The 22,490-nt window shown below is 44.6% G+C and overlaps 1 protein-coding gene across 1 annotated transcript in view; it reads left to right on the forward strand.

Annotated features, from left to right (window-relative positions):
• The window catches only part of KIF5C (kinesin family member 5C), a 149,938-nt gene that overhangs the window by 30,977 nt on the left and 96,471 nt on the right, over positions 1–22,490 (forward strand). The window contains exon 2 of the mRNA XM_080799464.1: positions 19,056–19,146. Coding sequence (XP_080655590.1) covers positions 19,056–19,146 — 91 coding nt within the window. The remainder of the gene's footprint in view (positions 1–19,055; positions 19,147–22,490) is intronic.

Genomic DNA, 22,490 nt, shown 5'->3' on the forward strand with positions numbered 1-22,490 from the left:
TTAATCACCCTCCAAAATTCTTTTCCTCCGGACAAAATAAAGCTATGTCTGTCAAACCAGTTTCTTATTTCTAACCTCTCAGTCATCTCAAAGAACCAAACTGGCCTTAACAGAACAGAACAGGCATTAAGAATTTGGGTCCTTGGGGCACCTGGGTGGCTCAGTGGGTTAAAGCCTCTGCCTTCGGCTCAGGTCTTGATCTCAGGGTCCTGGGATCGAGCCCCGCACCGGGCTCTCTGCTCCGCGGGGAGCCTGCTTCCCCCTCTCTCTCTGCCTGCCTCTCTGACTACTTGTGATCTCTGTCAAATAAATAAATAAAATCTTAAAAGAAAAAAAAAGAACTTGGGTCCTTGTTGGGGTGCCTGGGTGGCTTAGTTGGTTGAGCATCTGACCTTTGATTCTGGCTTAGGTTGGAATCTCTGGGTTGTGGAATCGAGTCCTGCTTATAGCTCTGCGCTCAGTGGGGAATCTCCTTGGGATTCTTTCTCTCCTCCCTCTGCTTCTCCCCTGGCTCTCTCTCTCCCAAATAAATAAGTAAATCTTTAAAAAAAAAAAAAAAAGAATTTGGGCCCTTGTTTTCTCCCACACTTATTCATCAGGTAACCTTTTGCAAGTCATTCAACCCCCTTTAGTAAAACAGGTATTGTAATATTATCTACTCCATTGGCTTGTCTGAAGATTCTGTGAGGTAATTTTTGCAGTGCACTCCCCACTCTACCTGGTTCCAGTAGCCAATAGTGTTCTCTTTTGCTAGCATTCCCCACATTACACTGAGAATTGGTCATAACTGTCTAGTGAGGCACTGATGATTAGCACTGTTAACATTCTGAGGGCTGCTTTGCCTGAGACTGCATTTTTTAGGTTGACACATTTTTTATTAGTACTCTTACAGAATAATAAAATGGAATGAATCTGTGAACTTATCTACATAATGAGGCCAATGTGGCATAAAAACAATGAAGTCCCTGAAAATATTAGCCAACTTTCTGGTGTCTGTTTAACCCTAGCCTTTATAGAGCTTTAAAGGACCCAAGAGTGAAAAGCCACCTTTCCTTGATGCTTCATGGCCTCCACTATCAGACTCTGGACTCTCAGTGCTTAGGGAATGTGTCCTTCTCATTCTTGGCTTTCTGGGATCTAGCAGGTTGCCTGACACAAGGGACCACCAACAATTATATGGTAAACAAATGAAAGTATTTTTACCTAGAAATTTTTGAAAAAAGTGGGAGAAACTGTAGTTAAGGAGCAGAACCCTGAGTAGTTTCAGGAGTGGGTGTTATCAACTCCTGGTCGCTCCAGCCACCTTGAAGTTTATTATCTGTGCAGTCAAGTCTCTTTTGACTTCATATGTGGTGTGGTTGAAGGAGCATGGACATTGAGGTCAGACAGATCTGGGCTTTGTTGTAGATCTGTCACCTACCAAATGAGGGACACTGGGGAGTCTGTTGTCCCTGTCATCTGTGGGTTTTGGCACCATTTCCACAGGATAGTTGTGGGGATGAAAGAAAGCATGAGCTACTTGATACCTTGGGCTCTCTCTCTGCCTTGATTTCTGGGCTACTCAGATGACTCCACAGTTGGCAGATTTTACCTTGCAGTTCAGAGCAGGAGAGGCAATCTCTGAAGAGTGTTCTGAGAATAAAAATAAATAGGTCTTTCTGGCTTGGTCGGCCTTGTTGGGCTGACGTCAGTAAGCAATATGCAGCACGCGACTCTGGCGTGGAGATCGGCATGTCAGACTCACGGACGTTTGCGGGGTTCGTTGTGTGCTTCTTTGTCATCTCTACCTGGGGCGCGGGCCCACCTCCCACCTCTACCTCAGATCCATCCTCTTCTTGCCGTCTGCGTCGCCCATTCCTTAGTCCAGGCTGCCCCTTGCCTTTCTGGACTTCTAAATGACCTCCTAAGCGGCCTCCCTGTTTTCCCATTTCGTCTCCAAACACCTAGTCCTCACAGAGCAGCTAGGGTGATACTTTAGAAACAAGCCAGATTGGGCCATTCCTTTGCTTAAAAGTGTATTACAGGATGTACAACAGGGCTCCTAGCCCAAGGCCCGTCAGCCGGGCTCTTCCTCCTTCACCTCATACACCTTGCTCCTGCCGTCTCTCATACCCCAGCCCACTTGCACCCACACCGCGTGCTTCCTAGCTCAAGGCGGCCCCTTTTAGGTCACCTCTACTGGAGCAGTCCGCCCCTCGCTCTTCTGCGGCTGGCGGAACTCCGAGCCTGTGCTCCGATGTTATAAGCTCAGAACCCTCCTTCCTGACCCTCTTCATTTCCATCACATCACAACACTAGCAGAAATTACCTTTGTTAGGATTTGGTTGCTCACTGCCTGTCTCCTCCCACTCCGTTGGAACGAAAGCTCCACAGAAACAGGCACCTGTGTTCCTGGCGTCTGCAGCAAGGCCTGGCACACGAAGGGTTCCATCGATATTCACGGAGTAGGACAGTGAGAAGGGAAGCTCTAAATCTGTACGAATATAAAGAGTACGCGCATCACGATGAGCTCTGAGTACCATACAGATTTGTTGAATCGCTACATTGCACACCTAAAACTAATATAACACTGTGTGTTAACTAACAAATTAAAACAAAAACCTTAAGGCTCTATGACATGTATCCAGCTGTGTGAGGGAGAGTGCTGATTATACCCGCGTTCAAGAGGCTGTAGTGTGATTGAATGGAATCCGAGAGGGAGCTGTAGGTGCTCAAGCGTGTAGAAAGAAAGTGATGTTTCTGTGCTCGTAAGGGACAGAAATCACCTCTGATGAAGACACTGTGCTAGATTGCGAGGGCATTTGGGCAAGTTGGACCTCTGTGGTCAGGAGGGTGGGATGGCAGAAAGTCATGAGCTTTGAGATCAGACCCTCCTGCCTCTGCTGCTTGTTAGCTGCTTGACTGTTACTTGCTATCCTGTGCTCTTACTTGCCCATCTATGAACCAGGGACAATAGCAGCCTTCCTGCACTGCTGTGGGGATTAGACGTGGTCTATGCCTGGCATAGGCACCTACCTCCTCAATAAATGGGAACTTTAGTTTTGCAGTAGAAGTTTTCAAAATACTTGTTTAATTCAAGTCCATCAGGAATCCAATTTGTTTGTTTGTTTTTTATTTTTTTTAAAGCAGTTTTTTTTTTAAGATTTTGTTTATTTATTTGGCAGACAGAGATCACAAGGAGGCAGAGAGGCAGGCACAGAGAGAGGAGGAAGCAGGCTCCCTGATGAGCAGAGAGCCGGATTCTGGGCTCAATCCCAGGACCCTAAGACCGTGACCTGAGTCGAAGGCAGAGGCTTAACCCACTGAGCCACCCAGGAACCCCTATTTGTTTGTTTTTTAAAGATTTTATTTATTTATTTATTTTTACAGAGAGCACAGGCAGAAGCAGGGGGGAGTGGCAGGCAGAGGGAGAGGGAGAAGCAGGCTCCCCACTGAGCAGGGAGCCCGATGTAGGGCTTGATCCCAGAACTCTGGGATCATGACCTGAGCTGAAGGCAGAGACTTAACTGACTGAGCCACCCAGGTGCCCCCAGGAATCCAATTTAATTAAACAACTGTCTAAGCACTTTTATTTTTTTTAAGCACCTTTAATAATTGTCATAAATGCTGTAGGGGATCCAAATATGGGTAAGATAGAAAGCATGTCCTAAATAAATAAATAACTGAATAACTAAAAATAACTAAAAACTAAAGAACTAAAATCTAAATAACTAAAATACTGTTAATAACAAACCCACGTACAGTACGTTGTAATTTGTAAAGTAATTTTTGTATGCCTTTTAAAAGAATAGCATTTTATAGACTTTATTTTATTTTTTAAAGTAACCTCTGCCCAGCTGGGGCTCAAACTCAGAACCCTGAGATCAAGAGCGGCATGCTCTGCCGGCTGAGCCAGACGTGTACTTCTTATATGCCTTGTATCAGTTGGTTCTCACTTCCCCCACATGAAGCAAATGTAATATGGGCATCATGACCCTTTGCACATCAGGGACCTCTCTGAACCCAACCTTGTCACTCGTAAGATGCAAAGAGTGGTAGTACATTAGAGAGGAGTTGTGAGAGATATATGTGATGACCCAGGAAAAGCATAGGGTCTGGCAGGAGAGTCATTCAAATAGATTACACCTCTCGTGCCCCAATCTCTGACCCTGGATCCTACTTTCTTTCCATAACATGCTGCTTCCAGATGACTGTAATATGGAGTAGTTGGTGTCAGAGTCTTCCTGGAAGAGTATCAAAGTGCTGCAGAAGTTCTGAGAGGGAGAGAAAGAGAGAGAAATGACATCTATTTCAGAGGCTCAAGAAAAGCCTTTGTCTTGGAAGAGATAACGTTTGGCACCAGTCTTAAAGAGCAGGTAGTGTTTTGACAGGTATCAAGGCGAAGGTATCAGTATGCCATTCCCTTAGAGGGAACAGTTAGAGCAGTGAGGTGGCTGCAGGGAGGTCACTGAAAGCACGTTGCTGGAGTGTTGGGTAGGGAAGGAGGTAGGTTGTTAGGTCCCACACTGTGGAAGGCACCTATTTAGAGGGTTTATGTATAATAGGGCGTCTTAGCAAATGGTTGAGTGCCATCTTTAGGAAATGGGTCAAAGCACATGGATTTGGCAGAGGATGTAGAATAGAGGTAGGAAGGATAAGCAGACCCCTACAAGGCTCTTGCGGAAGTCTAGCTAAAAAGTAATCAGGGTAGTTGAGATGCCAGGCAAGAGAGAGACCAAACAAATGAACCACGACTCTGGCAGCGACTGGGTGATGGTGGTCAGGGAGAGCTGTGGGCAATGTAGCTTGAGCCTTTCAGCCTAGATGAGTGGGGACAGTGGTAGACAGAGGTGGGTGGGTTGGGAGAGGAAGAGGAGGAAGAAGAGGAGGAAGAAAGCAGGGAGCTCCCTCTTCACCATATGTTGTTTAGGGTCTGTGGGACCTCCAGTGTGAGGTTTTAATCAGACAGTGGTAACAGAGCTTTGGGGCTCAGGGTTAGAGATGGACTTTGCATCTTCTGCACACAGCTCATGGCTGAAACCACAGGAGTGTCTGAGCTCTCCCACGGGGGTGAGCACAGAAGAGGAGGCTGCAAAGGAGAAAAGAGGCTTCACAAGAGAGTAGGTCTGTCCTTTATTTGGAGTTGGCTGCAAGGAGAACCAAGGTCAGGAGGACAAGGAGGAGGAGGAGTGAAGAGGGACGAGGCTGAGCAGAGCGTGCCTCATGAGGAGACAGTAGTCAGAGTTTCAGCAGGTGGGACTGGTGTGTGGTTATGTTTTAAGGACATCGTGGGCTGTCAGAGGTCTTAGATTTGATGATCAAGAGGCTGCGGAGCCCTTTAAGAAAGCAGCTGAATGAGGGGAAAATTGGGTGGCTGAATGTGAGGCAGAGGAGTGAGGAAGTGAGGAAGTAGGGACAAGACCGACTTCCAGATAGTTTGACGAAGAAGGAGAGAGAGACAACAGTCTGAGGAGGACACAGGAGAAAAAATTCACAGAAGAAGAAAACACAGGGTCCTTCCTTTTCCTAAAACACGTTTATGAAGAGGGAGCTATTGAAAGGAAACAGAGTGAGAACTGATGAACACAGGGTTCCCTTCTCAAGGGAGAAGGTACCAGTAAGCAGCCCTTCAGCTAACTGAGTGTGCATGCCCATTAAACAGTTATTACTCTGGATAGTTGAGCAACAGCTGTTTGGAGTAATCGGTTTAAACAATTTTTTTACTGGTCCATCCTAGACTGGCTGTGAAGGAGGCGGCATTTGGCTTTGCTGCTGTCGCCCTGCCACCCTGATTTTCCCTGCTTGGCCTGGGAAACTCCTCTCCCTCTCCCCAACACACAGAGACTTCACTGTCTACTCAGAAATGAACAACTGGTTTATCCGGGTTCTATTAACTAATGAACCTGATAAGCTGAGTGCTGCTCCTGGCAATAGAGGAGAGTTATTTCTGATGCTGTCTGGAGCCAGAGTTTCTTTCGTTGTCTCAGCCATTAAAGGTTCACAGGGTGGAACTTCAATTCGGAAAGGAGGGGCAGGGCAGGCAGAAGTGTTGGGGGATTTTGCTCTTTAACCCTTAACCTTGTCTGTGGCCTCCAAGCCCTTTGAGTACCTTAAGCACTGAAAAATATGGTGCCCAGTCCTCCAAGTAAAATATAAAATCTTTTTTTTTTTTAAAGATTTTATTTATTTATTTGACAGACAGAGAGATCACAAGTAGGCAGAGAGGCAGGAAGAGAAAGGGGGGGAAGCAGGCTCCCCGCTGAGCAGAGAACCCGATGCGGGGCTCGATCCCAGGACCCTGAGATCATGACCTGAGCCGAAGGCAGAGGCTTAACCCCCTGAGCCACCCAGGCACCCCAAAATATAAAATCTTTTAAAAGATACAAAGCTTCTATGTCAGCTGCACTTAAAAAAGCTTCTTGTAGATTTTCTCATTACACAATTGTGGTCGAATTCAGCAATAACAAATCTTAAAAAAATTTGTTTTTGTTTTCTTGGTGGTCCAAGTACTTCATTTGTCAGTTGGGTGATCTGTGTCTGCCTCTATGCACCAAAATGTGGTTCTCCTGGATAAGGACAGAGCCTCACTGGACTGGGATGCATGTGCCTGTGTGTCCTCAGTTCCAGCTCATCTGTCCTAGACTTAACTGGCTGGTGAAGGCCATGAAAGGACAGCTAATTTTCATGGTGCTGGTGCACTCTCATCCAATGGGGGTGGCACTTTGGACACTGACGGTGACATTGCTACGCTGAACTTGATGACCCTTGCTGGTTTGCGCTCATGTAATTATTCTACTCTGTGGAACATTTTTTGTCCTATGTTTTATGAGAGTTATTTTGTAATATGTAAAAGCACACCATTGCACTCTGGCTTCTACTGCATCATGTTTTAAACCCAAATGCACAGGATTCTTAGAAAATCTATGTTTGAGAGCTAAAATATGTTCTTGGAGGATCAATGACAAGATGCAATATGGTGTTATGGGTAGAAGGCTTGGCTGGGAACCAGAAATTGTGGAACCTACTCTCAGCTCAAATTGTTGCCTTCTACATGCTCATGAGAAGTGATTCTCCATTCCCAGGAAGGGAAGCTAAGTTTCCACCCAGCCTGTCAAATCATGAGGTACAAATGGAGACAAGGGGTCCAGACTGTCAGAGCAAAACTGCGGTCTAATACATGGGGAGATTAGAATTCTATAAACTTTTTCTGAAGAGTGAAAAAAATTAATAGAATATTAGTTGTATTTGTAGTAAACATGTGCAGTGCCCATTTCTCAGAAGTCTCTGTAACGCACCATACCTAGCCAAGTGAAAGTCTGGGCGGAGGTTTTCTATTTCACGTTTGAACTGAAGTGAAGACACCTTGCCTGAGCCACCGTGTGCCTTCCATGCTGGAGACGCCACTGTGAGTCTCAGCCTAAGTGACAGAGGTTGGCAGCACGGCAGTTTGACTGGACCGCACAGGGCTGTGCTGGGGAGCTGCCCCCGGGGCCAGGCGCCCCAGAAAGAGGGCTCGGAGTTTTCTGAGCGCTCTTCCACCTGGCAAAACGAGTCCTACATTCTACCTTCCGTGGAACGGCTTTACACCCTCTTTCTAGTGAGGAAAGTTTGATTTTTTTCAGACTTGACTTGGCAGAAAACCAGAGCTGCTGAAAAAAACTATAGCAGCAATTTTTACTCATTTCTCCTAAGTATATAAAACATTGAGCTCATGCCAGTTTAAAGTTTACCTTCTCTTGTGCTGTTTGTGGTCAAGACTGGAGCTGTTCTTACGGAGAAAATCTCAGAACATTATCATAGCATGTTAGAGCCGGAAAGATCCGGTACTTCACTTTACAGAGAGGAGGAGGCCCAGAAAAATAGGCTCTTGTGCTGTTTGTGGTCAAGACTGGAGCTGTTCTTACGGAGAAAATCTCAGAACATTATCATAGCATGTTAGAGCCGGAAAGATCCGGTACTTCACTTTACAGAGAGGAGGAGGCCCAGAAAAATAGGCAAATAGGTCACGAAGTATGCGAGGGGCAAGGTGCCAGACTAGAACAAGTTCCCCTGACTCAATCTACTAATCCCTACATTTTGGCAAATTAGGATATAGAACAGTTAAATGCAGAAGACTGGGAGGGGGGTCATTTTATTTTAACATGAGATGAAAATCACATATAAATAACTTATTTTCGCAACGCAAATTCTGTTAATTTCTTGAACAGAGGTAACACCTCTGTCTTCCTTCTGCCTGCTAGCTAGGCAGTAACTTGAATTTCTTCATTATCACTTGTACAGTTTGCTTTCCCAGAGTGTTTTTTTCATGGCTGTCTGCAGTCCTGACAGTGCTTGTGTGTCCACGCAGCAGGACTTTTGGCAGAAAAGAAAGAATTTTAGCCTGGTTTCCTGCAGGAAGAAGGCTTACAAGATTCATTCTCGTGTGTTGCCTTTGTTCATTCTTGAGACGTGGTTGGCATCACCTTGGCAACTCAGTAGAAGCCGGTCATTGCTCCGTCGGGTTCATTACAGCCTCTCCTGGGAGCAGCCTTGGCTTTGGCCAGAACTGGCACCAGCTGCCTTCCTTGGGGCACAGAGCCAGTGTGGGGAGGGGGAGGGGAATGTCTGGGGCTGGTGCTGGCTTAGTGTTTCTATCCCCAGTAACAGAGTCATGCCGGCAGAGATGGGGCAGGCAGCAGGGCGGGGAGGAGAACGTGGAGGTCTTCATTACGAAGCTACCTCCATACGTTGGCAGATCCAAGGACGTGGGACAAGATTTAACAGTGTTGGGGAAAAAACGGATGGTCACTGCCAGGTATGGGTCATTGCCAGTGGAGGTTTTTTCTGCTCTGGGAATTTGCAGCCCACCCTCAGATAAATGGGAAGGTAGGTGGTGGGGTAAAGAGGAGTAAAGGGATACAGAAAGAGACAGACCATGTGACTCCATGATGGCTCAAATCTTGGAGGTGGGAGATGAGATTGGTCAGCAGCAAGTAAAGTTCTGACACAGTGGAGAAATACAGCGAGTACTGTTCCCTGCCCCTCCCACGCCCCAGCACGGTTTCATGGTGTCTTGGCACCCTAACCTCCTTGGTATTCCTCTGGCGGGCTTTCAGCAGCAGCAGACTTTTACTGAGCACCTACCTGGTACCGTTATGTACGAGGCTCTGCTAGGCCAGGACCTTCATGAACTTGCAGTGCTCCTTTGTGTGAATCAAAACCTGGTAAGCCTCCGGGCAGATGTGGCCCCATGGGCCCAGGACTTGGCAAGTGACCAGCACCCTTTTATAGAGAAAAAGGCACTCTTTTTTTCCCACATCAGTTGTGGACTTTTAACGAGGATTTCAATTTCCTTTCACCCCCTTGTCTGGATATCAACCAAATGCAGTGGCTCCATATTTGACAGAGATTCAACAAATCCAGAATCTCTTAGGAACTACTAAATGAAAGAGCAAAATGTCTAGGATTTTGTCTTCCTTTGGTCTTCCCCAGAAGCAGGCCCCGATACAAGGATTCAGATGCAAGGGAGGTGAATCCAAGAAACACTGGAGAAGAGTGGAGAACGAGGCAGGAAGTACAGGAAACCAACCTAGCGTGTGTCCTCATGCAGGTTACCACTGTGGGCAGCAGGGTTCCAGCCCCACGGGAAGCTCAGGAGCCAGTTTGGAATCCATGCCTCAAAGCGTCCCCTCCACTTCCACCTCTGGGCAAGGGAGCTCGAGTACTTATCCCCACTCTGATCAGTCATTGGGTGAGGCTGCCAGGTTGGTCCTGGGGTGTCTGTCCTTCTGGCCTGCATCAGGTGACAGAGAGAGCTCTCTAGCTAGAGAAGCCCTCAGGCAAAGAGATGCATGCAGGTGCTGGAGGTCAGGCCAGCTGCGTGGAAATGGTGAAGATTAAGAGGGAATCTGCTTCATCTTTATAGTTGGTGTTAAACAGAAGTTTCTGGAAGGCTCCAAATCTGTAATAGCAGAGCTGGTGAGTCAAGGAGTACCTGAACAAGGCATAGTTCCTCATCTTTCTTGAACGGTATTTATGGCTGCACTTTACAATTTTATTTATTTTTAGAGTACAGAGGGTCATCTTGGAACAGAGTTAATTTTGCTAGGACCCTCAGAATATAAAGGCCTCATGGAACTGAGCTTATGAGTTGCAGACCTAGGACCTGGAGATGCCTGAGGTGTGGTTTGGCATTAGGGTGTGGTAGGGGCATCAGGATGCCAGGCCTCTGAGCTGGTACATTGTGAGTGATTGTCACTTATTAGTATCCTTTCCTTTAAGGGGTCACTGCTCTCTGAGTTTGGTGCAATGTAAGTGCCTGGTATGAATTGGTCTAAACTTTTTATTACAGAATAACACTGACCATGACCTAAGCATCTTCTAGAATTATCAGGCACTACCATAGATCCACTTTTTAGCCTGAACATATTTAGTTTTCACAATCCTGAATTGTGGACCTTATTGGCTCTGTTTTACAGATGAGGAAACTGAGCCTCAGAGAAATGGGAGTTATACCCATGTTTATGTGAGGTCATTTATACCATATATTTTTATGCTGTCTTCCTGGACAATGCTCAGTATTAGCTACTGGAGTGAGGAGCACAGAAACCGTATCATAAATCCCTTTAGACGTCTTTTCCATCTAGTCCACTGTTCTCTTTCTTAAAGCATGTGGGTCTGTATGATTTATAGTTTCCATGAGAGGATTCTCTCACTCTGGAACACTTTGTAAATGTTAAGACAACAGTACAACAGTGTCTTACAATGCCTAGAAACAACTCTGTACCCATAATAAATGTTGAAATAAATTTTACGGTGTGTTAAGTGTCAATTTTAAAAGCTCCTGAGGGGTGCCTGGGTGGCTCAGTCGGTTAAGTGCTCAATCCTTTATTTCAGCTCAGGTCATGATCACAGGCTTGTGAGATCCCGCCCTGCATCAGGTTTAGCACTGGGCAGGGGAGCTGCTTAAAATTCTCCCTCTTCCTTCCTTCCCTCCCATTCTCTCTTTCTCAAAACAAACAAACAAAGCCAAAAGTCTCCTGAGATAAAAATCAACATCACAAAGAAATGCCATGTCCTGGGGTGCCTGGGTGGCTCAGTGGGTTAAAGCCTCAGCCTTCAGCTCAGATCATGATCCCAGGGTCCTGGGATTGAGCCCCACATCCCGCTCTCTGCTCAGCAGGGAGCTTGCTTACTCCTCTCTCTCTGCCTCCCTCTCTGCCTGCCTGTCTGCCTGCTTGTGATCTCTATCAAATAAATAAATAAGTAAAATCTTAAAAAAAAAAAAAAAAGAAATGCCATGTCCTACGTGCTAGGATGGTTATAATAAAGAGGACAGACAGTAACAAGGATGTGGAGAAAACCTCATACACTGCTGGTGGGAATGCAGGCTGGTGCAGCTGCTTTGGAAAACAGTTTGTGAGTTCTTAAAAAAGTTAACTCCCATAGAGTTACTACATGACCCAGAAATTCCACTCCTGGGCATATGAAATGAAAGGAGAAATGAAGACATATGGACATGAAAACTTGTAGATGAATGTTCATAGCAGCATTCATAATTGCCAAAAAGTAGAAATAACCCAAATGTTCATCCTGATACATAAAATGTTGTTAATCTCTGCAATGGAGGATTATTCAGTCGTGAAAGTGAAATCTACAATATGGATGAGCCTTAGAAACATACTAAGTGAAAGAAAATGCTAGTCACAAGAGCTACATATTATATGCTTCTATTTATATGAAATGTCTAAAACAGACATATTTATATGTACATATTTATATGTATTTATATGTATATATACATATATATATATAGCATATATACAAAAGCTACATGTTATATGCTTCTATTTATAAGAAATGTCTCTTACAGGCATAAAGACGAAGTAGATTGGGAGGTTGGGGAATGACTGCTAAGAAGTACAGAGTTTCTTTTTGGGGTGATGAACATGTTCTGAAATTAGATAGCGGTAATGGTTGTCCAACCTTGTATGGATTTCAGCAACAACAGGATGTACCTTTTTATTAAAGGGGTGAATTTTATGGTCTGTGAATTATATTTCAATAAATATCACAAACCAAAACTTGTTTTGGCACAATATTTGTGTTGATAAAAAATGAGTATCAACATTAACCCGAGGACTTCCTGCTTTTTAGTTAATGTTTTGGAAACATTCTTTCCTGTTGTTACCAAAGCCCTTCAGAGTCTGTGAGTTTATTTAATTTCTTCTTGTGCAAACTAATACAACGTTTTAGTGATGTCTTAACTTGGACACCTTTGGAGTTCCTTCAAGTTAGGACAAATCCACTCAGCTTTTAGGAGGGAAGCACACCTGTCTTTCTCTTTCTCTCTGAGATAAGAGAAAAGGGATTTAGACAATGAACACAGCTCCCAAAATGAAACAAAGCTGTAATGTTGATGTAAGCAGGTCTCTGGGGCCTCGGTTTCTCTCATTCTGGAGGATGGTGCCAGGCCTAATGCTTCAGGGAGGCAGATTTAGATCCATATAAGGACACAACGTTTCAGCAGGTGGAGCCAGTTGGGGTTGAGCTGTACATCGTCGCCGGTGAGGGCTCGTGGAGGCGGGAGTCCCGCATTGAGAGGAGGCTGGAAGGGCTGACCGTAGGGTCCATATTAACTCTGAGAGGCCGTGATGCTTGTTCCCCTGCTGTGCTGCTCCGGTAGTCATAGCCATGACTCTTTGTTCAATGACCTAATCAGCTGTGTATTTAGAAATGATTTAGAATTGATTCGGAGGAAAGCAGGAAAAACAAAGCTCCAGAGGCTCGTGCTTGTTGTTTCTTTGATGTTCAGAGAGAGCAACTGATGCTAAACCCAGAACTTTAGAACACTAGATAGGGAGCCTGGAGGTCTGGATTTGGGGCACAGATCTGCTACCTACCTAACTGGCTGGGTGGCTTTCTGCAAGCCATCTACCCTCTCCTGACATCAAGTTCGTTTATTTGTTTTTTGTGTTTTTTTTTTTTAAGATTTTATTTATTTATTTGACAGAGAGAGAGAGATCACAAGTAGGCAGAGAGGCAGGCAGAGGTTGGGGGGAGCAGGCTCCGCCCTGAGCAGAGAGCCCGATGCGGGGCTCGATCCCAGGACCCTGAGATCATGACCTGAGCCGAAGGCAGAGGCTTTAACCCACTGAGCCACCCAGGTGCCCCAAGTTTGTTTATTTGTAAAACACCGTGTTGGGTTGGGCTGACCTTGAAAGCCCGAAAAATTCTAGATTTTTTTCTCCATAACTTACAACTTTTCATAGCAATCTCACACCTGCCTTTTCCTAGGCTTTGATTGTCCTTTTCCTGTTCTGTCGTTGTCGTTTCCTGGCACATATGATCCATTTAATTATGATTGAAAACCACGTCCAGTACCGCTTGGTTGCTTGCATCTCTATGTGCACCACCATGCCCCTCACCACTGTGCCCCAGGAAGGATGTTGGCGGAAGGGGTCTCCCCTCCTTTCCAAGACCAGCACAAAAGCCCCAAGTTCCACGAAAGGCTTATTAGATACAGAAGGGAGGGGTTCAGTCCTTCTTAGCCGCTGCTTTCCTCATGGCTGCAGGACGTTGTCCAGCTCTTCTCTCTTCCTCTTGGCACAAATGTGTGCCTTTTCTTGATGGACTTGAGGGTGCGCTTGTCCTTGGAGACCTTGAACCCATGGCACACCTCTCCTACTGGATGAAGCCGCACACCTCTCGGATCGCATGAATTTTGTGTGCTTGGTGAGGCGCCTGTGGCGGGCTGTGCCTTGACTTTTCACATTCTTGGTCGCTGTGTGGCCCTGTTGAGACCCACAGCCACAGGGTAGCACAGAGCCATGGCTGCCGCTCCTCACTGGCTTCTGTGGCGGAAGGTTCTTGCCTGTTTTTTAATTTCTTCTGTTCCTAGGAATGCTTGACAGGTGCATGCCCACCATGTCTCTTGCCAGTCTTGCCCTTTCCCCCTGATCTTGTGCCCCTCTTTCCTCAGTGGTTCATGTCAGCCCTACCTTCACGGTCAACACTTTCTCAGTTACTACAGTGGGGGTCTCAGAACTTTGTTACCTTGTTACCTTATGAATCCCTTCGCTTCAAGCTATCATAGTATAAGCATCTAAGCATCTGCTGTTTGTGTGTCTCCTGCTTTTCCAGTAAATTGTAAGCTGCTTAGGAAAACAGCATGGTGTGAAGGAAGAACACTTGAAATCAGAGACTTAAAGTTATTTCCCCCAAGGGCCTCAGTTTTCTGGTTTGTGGCATGGGAATAGTAACATCCACCTCGTGGAGGTACTGTGAAAATGAAGTGAGATAAAACAGGACAAATAAGGGTTTCGGTCGTCATGTTTGGTGATGGTGCAGGTAGTGGCTGGTGTGGGTACAAGGCACTGAGAAGGTGGCTAGGAGAGGCTGAAAGAATTTGTCTTCTCTTGTATTTTCAGGAAGGAAGTCACATGAAGCCAGTCACCTGGCACAGACTTAATGATTGTTCTCAGAAATCTGTTCCTCTTCATAATACCCCTCAGTGTCTGAAGATAATTCCACAGAGTGAGTTTAAATCTTGCTCTGGAAATTTAAGGGCTCCCCCCCCTTTCTTTTCCTTCCTTCCTCCCTCCCTCCCTCCTTCCTTCCTTCCTTCCTTCCTTCTTTCTTTCTTTCTTTCTTTCTTTTTCTTTCTTTCTTTCTTAGTAACAATAGAAAAATCATTCAAATCATTGGGAGTCTTTTGTCCCAACCCTTGGTTGGTCTTAGAGGTGATTATTAGATTACTTCTTCATGATCTCTTCTTGGGTAATTAATTTCAGTTTCCTTAACATCCCTCCTGGTGCTCATCTTCTAAACGTTGAAGTGGGTCTTTTGCTTTCCTCCATCTCCCAGAGTAATATTCCTTCCAGGCTGGAGAACGGTTGTTGGGTAATGGGTCAAGTGAATTAAGAGGCAGGCCATATGGTTCATGGACACTTTGCTTTCAACAACTTGATAAGAAGTGGTTTGATTTTTTTTTTTTTAATTTTAACTATAAAAATGTAAGAACCATCTGCTGTTATTTTTTGCCCATGATCCTGGTAAGTTATTTAGTTAGACTGCTCCTTTGCAATTAGCTGCTGTCTGTGGAGGCTTTTGTGGCAAAGCTGGATTATTTCATTTCTAGTTGTAATGTACATGCAGGGTGTGTGTCCCATTCAGATTCCTTTCATAAACTGCAGCAGGTTTGCTTACATGCAGTGAGTTTTGGGATGTATATGGCTTCCCTCGTAGTTACTTATATGCTTTCATTGTAGTGGCTCATTTGATTGGTTGAGAATAGGTCACACACTAATTGCTAAGAAGCAAACTGAACAGGCTAATGTGATAGAGAGTGATGCTGGGGGTGGGGGGGGGGTGGGACTGCTTTAGTGAGGAGCACGGAAGCCCTCAAAGGAGGAGGAAGTGGAGTGGACATCTGCAGGGTGATCGAGAGACAACCAAACGAAGATGTCGGGTGAGCCAGTGAAGACCCGCGGTGAGAGAGTTTGAAAGGGAAGGAAGTGAAGAGCAAAGGCCCTGAGCCACGGGATCCACTGACAAATGAGCCGAGGAATAAAGAAGCCAGTGGGCTACACTGTAGTAGGCAGCGGAGAATGCAGGAGGTGGGGGTGAAGAGGGTCTCGTCTAACAGAAGCCCTTGGAGGTTTTTAAGGGAGGATTTGATACCATCAGATTTATAGCTCTGGAAAGCTCACTCTGGCTGCTAGGTGGAAGTTGGATTGTTAGAAGCAAGAACGGTATCAAGGAGACCAGTGAGGGGACTATCACTGCTGTCCAGATGAGAAACCATGGTGGCGTGGGCTGAGGTTGTGATCCATTTGGGATATATTTGGGATATGGAATCTATGGGACACACCTGATGATTTGGGTCTCTTACTCAGACATGATTCATTTTTTGTCAGTTAACTTTCGATGGCCAATGGAATCCAAGTGGAAATGTCCAGTGGGTGATTGAATATGTGAATATCTGGAGCATGGATGAGATTTGAAGTCTGAATGTTCATTTAAATTATGTGAAGGTAAAGAATGTAGACAGACAGGAGGCTGAAGTGTCTGAGTCTGGGACACACTGTCGTTTAGAAGTCGGAAAGAGACACCAGCAAAGGACTCTGGCAGAGAGTAGCCAGAGAGATGGCAGAACCATGTGCTGACGAGGTGCCTGGAAAGGAAAGTGTCTCCAGGAGTAATCGGAGCCCTCACCATTCAGTTCCGAGTGTTAGCACTTAGCACCTGTACTAAAACATTAATTGAAAGCTGTATTCCGTAGCTGCACATTTAGTGACAGCTAGAGCACGCTGCGCCCAAGGCTCGTCCACAGAAACCGTCAGCCACAGGGGGATCAAAAACAGGGAGACTCTCTTCTCCTGGGGGCCAGGAGAGAGGAGGTTTCCTGAAGTCTTTTTTAGGGTTTGTGAGATTTTCCTACTTTTGCCAAAGCAGCAAAGAGTCATTTGTTGTTGTTGTTTTGTTAAATGGCCGTTTTATATATAGTTCGAATGGCTAGGCTACAAATCAGTTCTTGAAAAGAATCTGTAACTAAATTTTAATTCTCAATTTTAATTTCAGGAGTCTAAGGTTCACTTAAAAGCCTATATAGCCAACTCAGTGTATGAAAAGACAAAAATACTTACGTTTTTAACTTCTTTATATTCCAGTCCTGATGAGAAGCCTCAAAACAAGTCATTTTCTAAATTTTCTCTTTTCTCAAAGGCAGTTTCTGTTTGGGAGTTAACTTCAGTTTATGGAAAATTGTTGTATTGTGGTTGTCACTTGATAAATGATATTATTTAAATGAGTCATGGAGATTTCTTGCTTTCGGTCTCTCTTCAAGTGAACATATAATATACTCCATCTAACAATTTAGATTGAAGGGCAAAGTTGGGGGGGTCTTCTGTTTTTTGTACAAATTATTACAAATTAATAGGCCATTTTTCTGCTGTAGTAAGTGCATTTTCTCCAAAACCCAAATCATGATTGTTCTGGAAACAAGAACAATTTATTTTGGTGATTCTTATAAGTTTGGAGAAATAATGGGTTTGTTTGAAATTAAGCAAAGCTACAGTTTCTTTCAAGAAGGTTCAATGGATGACAAATACGCAAACGATGTACATGTTTATTCTGACTGTTTACTGACATTTAGTTAATTTTATGAAAAGATAAGGCTAATAAGAATGTAGTAGGCTGATAGTTGGCAATAGATAGGGATAAGAAACGTTCTCTTGGTTATTCAATCAAATACTTGGTTCACTAATGGAATGAGACTTGCTGGGAACAAAACATTGGAAAATAATCCCTTTCCATAATTTTAACAAGATGACTGATTCTGCTGCTTTTTATAGAAATAAAATCTTGGGGCACCTGGGTGGCTCAATCAGTTAAGTACCCAACTCTTGATTTTGGCTCAGGTCTTGATCTTGGGGTTGTGAGTTCAAGCCCCATGTTGGGCATGGAGGCTACTTAAATAAGTTTTTTTTATGGTACCTCAAAATTCTCCATTTCTTCTAAGACCAAACTGGAAGTAGCTCATTTATCTGGCTGGCTCAATCCCATTTTCAAAGACTAAAAGCTCAAACAACGCTTGAAGCATCGGACCTTCCCGATGTGCAGTACCACCGTCATGAATGAGGAAAACGCCAAGCCAGTCTGACAGCTGTGTACCTCTGTGTGAAGATTATAGAATGTAACAAGCCCTGTCCTTGGGTCCCTTGTGTGCAGTTATCTTTTTGCGGCATTGGCAGGACTGTGCTAGGGTAGAGTTTCCTGGTGTCCAAGCACATGTAGGATGTGCAGGGTCAGTCAGGGTGAGGGAGACTCTGGGTTCTCCTCTTTCCTGCCCTTCTCTTGCCAGGCCCTCTAACCACTTGGGGGAAATGAAGATAAAGGGCTGTGTGGGTGATCAGGCTGTGGGAGGGGGCGGGGGAGGGGGAACCACCCCTTGTCTGGGTGGCGATGGTGGTGGGAAGAAGGCACTGTTGAGAGGGGTGGTTCTCCCTGGGAAGTGGTTGTGTCTGTCTCAGCCACCACCTTCCATGGTCCTCAGAACTGTACCTGGCATAGACAAACCCAATAATTCCTCGGTGAACGTTGAGTGGTTGGGGGTGAGGGCTCACATAGACCAGGACAGAGCTGCTTCCGTTCCCTTCTGACCGTTATTGCCCTGAACGGCACACAGCCCAGTGTCAGACCAAACCCCAAGATCCTACACCTGGGGAAGTCACTTGATTTATTGTATGGAAGGGCCCTCTGTGACTTGGAGGCCTCCACTGAGTTAAGCCATCACTTATACATATGAAGAAAACACTGGAATTCTTTGGGATACAAAGCAATAATATCTTCCTATTAAGAACAGCTTCTTAAATTTGATCATGTTGTCTTCCCATTGAATAAAATCCAAGCACATTCTCTTGGCTAACAGTGTCCTGTATTAAGTGGCTCCTGATTTCCTTTCTCACCTCTTTTTGTGCCACCCTCTGGTTCCTTGAACACTCCAGACCCCTTCCTGCCTGCTACAACCTCTGCTCTGTTTGCTCTGTTCTCCCAAGGCTCTTCACTTGCCTCTGTCTTTCTGCGATCCTTTAAAGATCCACCAAATGGGCATTTCCTCAGAGAGGCCTGCTTTGCTCTCCCTGTCATCCCCTCTGTCCCATTATTTTGTACCTAGGCATTTTGTATTTCCCTGGGTGTTTGCCTTCTTGTTTACTAGCTTTCTGCCACACTTGATTGAATGCTTTATAGGCTGCGCTGTTTTCTGATTGGGTTAGCCTCTAGTCTAGTCCCTGGTTCAGAAGAAGCTCTCACAAAATGAATGAATGAAGCCTCAGCCCACTTTTCATCAGGAAGTGTTTTAAGTAAAAAAAAGAACAAAACAAACCTTTTTTTTTCTTTCTCAGATTCTCAATATGCAAAACACATATGCCCATCGTCTGTGTGGATTTGCAATGTAATAATTCCCTAGCCTTAGTACGGGAATGCCTTCAAGGATAGGGTTTGTGATTTAGTACCTGTGGTCTAACTACTATTAGTGCTTTTTATTCCTAAACTTCTAATGTGTTTTCTCTGCTCTTTCCTTTCGTCTTTTTTAGCAAGGGAAGCCATATGTCTTCGATAGAGTGCTGCCTCCCAGCACGACCCAAGAGCAGGTTTACAATGCGTGTGCAAAGCAAATTGTCAAAGGTAAGTGCTATTTCTTTATTTCCTCCCCGGCCTTTCAGAGTAATTGAAAACGTTAAGTGATATTTGCAGCCTAGGACTCAAAGTGCCTTGACTGTAAGCAGAGGCCTGCTAATTGGAAACACTGAATTGTAGCCCGAGCTCTGGCTCTGATTTGCTATGATGTCAAGCAAGTTCTCGCACCTCTCTGTACCTCCTTGCCAAGGAAATTTCTTTATTTCTTTTGTCACCTTTTTGGCAGAGTTATTCTGCCACCTAGAAGCTTAAAAGCTATGGTCACACTATTTCTGTAATGGTTTTAAAATACTGCTGTAGGTATAAGACCTCCTTTTTACTTTGAAGGAGACAAAAATATATGTATTTCTGATGCTCCAGGTGTTTGTTTTTGGCTGATTTATTTTGGGCATCTGTCTCTTCAGGGAGAAGCCTTACACGTGGAAAATTCTCGGGCATCAAGGGATTTTCTACAGCATCATAAAATCACATTACCTTGTTGGTTATCCAGCTCTTCTTGCTTCTCAGCATTTCTTAAACATACTTTTATCTAACCCACTTTCCACCTTTCCACCCAGATACCAACATTGTTCCTCCAAAGAGATAGCCTGAAGCCTAAAATCGTCTCAGAGATCAGTCCTTTTCTCTGGGACTGGCCTTGGCCCTGAAGGATCTGTGTCAAAATAACAGCAGGGAGATGAAGCAATTTACACATCGCTCTACCTTGCCCTTTCAAATCAGGGGCAGGCTGGAGCTTGCCTTGGGGGAGCTCGCCATCTGGACAGAGCTGAGGGGCATCTATCTCCTGCTACTTTGTTTTTCATCTTCATATCTTAACCTTCAACTCTGAATGCTACAGCCCCTGTGCTTTCAAATGTCCTGATGTTTCCACCTTTGTAGGTAGCTGTAGATTTAAAGAGCAAAAAAGCAAAAACAGAATTCAGAAAGCACCTTGTCATGCAAGACGTGCTTGTTTTTGGAAGCTGACTAACCTAAGTATTTGAAATTCCTGAAAGCCAACCCTGGGTGCATCTGTTCGATTAGTTCTGAACCTGGGCACCTGCGTGGGAGAGAGCACGGAATGTTCCTCACTGAGGTGTATGGTTATTCATGTTCCTGTTGCAGACATCAATTGATTTTGAAGGTCTTCACAGTAAGATAATCCAGAAAACAGAAGAGAAAAACATGCCTGAATTTGGGCTCTTCTTGAATTAATACTGTGGACCTGTATCTGGTGGTAATGTTTGTCTTCTCTCTACTTCTATTCTCTTGTATCTCTTTCTGTCTAAAAATGTTTTCTCTCTCTCTCTGGAGTGCATTGTTCTAGTTTGCTGCTAGTCAACCCTCTCCATTAGCAGACTCTTCCTTATTTTTATTAAAGTAAGAGTGATCACATGTGAGCCATAATTTCCTTCTTTTTCTCTCCCCTTCCATTATCAGAACTAAATAGTATTTACCACGTGCTGTGCTAAGCATGAGGTCCATTTCAACACATCTCTAAGTTGATGTTGTAATTAGAGATGGATGCACTCCCTTTTTCAAAAATCCTGTGATTAACAAATAGTCATAATCTTTCAGTCTTCATTACTAGAGAAGTTGGGTCTCTTTCAGTGTTTGGGTTTTTCTGTAGTATGAAATGTCAGAAATAGGCAGTCCTTGGAAAGTTCTTGTGAAGATGTGACCTAACTGGGTCACTTGAGGCCCAATATATGGTGAGCCACAAAGAAAACCACTTAGGGTAACATTAGGCTCTGACATGATATGATAAACAGATAGTTTTCAGACGCTATAAATGTAATGTGAGCATACTCATTTTGTAACAATAAAGAGTTCTTTCTTCTTCCTCGAAAGGAAACTAGTGGGGGATGATGAAGGCCTAATTGAACTTTTTTTAATATCCACTGAGGCTAGCATGAGGGGAAGTGGCCATGTTATTTCTGCATCAGCAAGGTAAAACACAAATGTGTAAGAAAAAACTTCTTAGAATAGTTAATAGGTACAGCTGAGGTTTCTTTTTTTTTTTTTTTAAGATTTTATTTATTTGTTTATTTGACAGAGATAGACACAGTGAGAGAGGGAACACAAGCAGGAAGAGTGGGAGAGGGAGAAGCAGGCTTCCCGCTGAGCAGGGAGCCGGACGCAGGGCTTGATCCCAGGACCCCGGGACCGTGACCTGAGCCAAAGGCAGATGCTTAACCCACTGAGCCACCCAGGCAGCCCACAACTGAGGTTTCTTTTGCCATGACAAGCCCTATTTAAATCAGGAAAGGAAGTTGGTACTGTAGGGGTCTCTTTTTCTAGAGGCCAGAAATTCAATCAGATAACTTCTGAAGGCCACCGCAGCCCCCACGACTCATGGTAATGTAGTGGACTGGCAAGCGTTTCTTTCAAGGCTATCTGAACCCTTAACGTTTTTGAGATCAGGAAGACTCCTTTTAACTGGATAGCTTTATTCTCTCTTGGTTTTTTCATTCCCTTCAACTTCACTGGGTTTTTCAAAACATATTTCAAACATTTGATTGTAGAATTCTGGTACCTCCCACATTCCCATCTTTGTCTGGTGTGTGTTTTTCAAAATGTTGTCTGAAAGAGTATGTACAATTCTTCATTTCTTCCAGAAAAGCTTATAGGATTTGTGACTCTCAGCATGGTAAATAGGAAGGTTTCTGTGGACGCACTAGGAATTAAAAACCATGGTTACTGCTTGCTATTGTTGATGTACAGGGAACTATTTCCCACTCTACAGAAGTCACTCTGGGCATTTGCCTTTCAAATTAGCTTGATGTGGACTGTACAGGGCTAGAGAAGGTGGTTCCTTGTTTTCTAGATCTGATTTCTTTAGGCTTTGTTTGGTTGTTTCTTTTACCCATTCCTATATGCAAAGATAGTAAGTATTTACCATGTAGAGTAAGCACTGCTAGGGATTAGAGTCACCAAGATATATAAGACTGTCTGCAGGGACGCCTGTGTGGCTCAGTGGGTTAAAGCCTCTGCCTTCGGCTCAGGTCATGATCCCAGGGTCCTGGGATTGAGCCCTGAATCAGGTTCTCTGCTCAGCAGGGAGCCTGCTTCTCCTTCCTCTCTCTCTCTCTCTGCCTGCCTTTCTGCCTGCTTGTGATCTCTGTCTGTCAAATAAATAAATAAAATCTTAAAAAAAAAAAAAAGACTGTCTGCAGAAAGCTTCACGGATGTTGAAAGAGACAGAGGCACCCATAGTTCTCGTACCTGTGGGGAGTACATGCTTTAAACTGGCTGTGTGCAGAATGCTGTGGAACCACAGAAGGAAGTCACGGGGGGCTGATTTTGGTGAATGGGGATGAGGATTAGAGAATTAAGGAAGGCTTCTTGGAAAG

This window comes from Martes martes (genome assembly GCF_963455335.1).
Source record: "Martes martes genome assembly, chromosome: 3".
Taxonomy (NCBI): Eukaryota; Metazoa; Chordata; class Mammalia; order Carnivora; family Mustelidae; genus Martes; species Martes martes.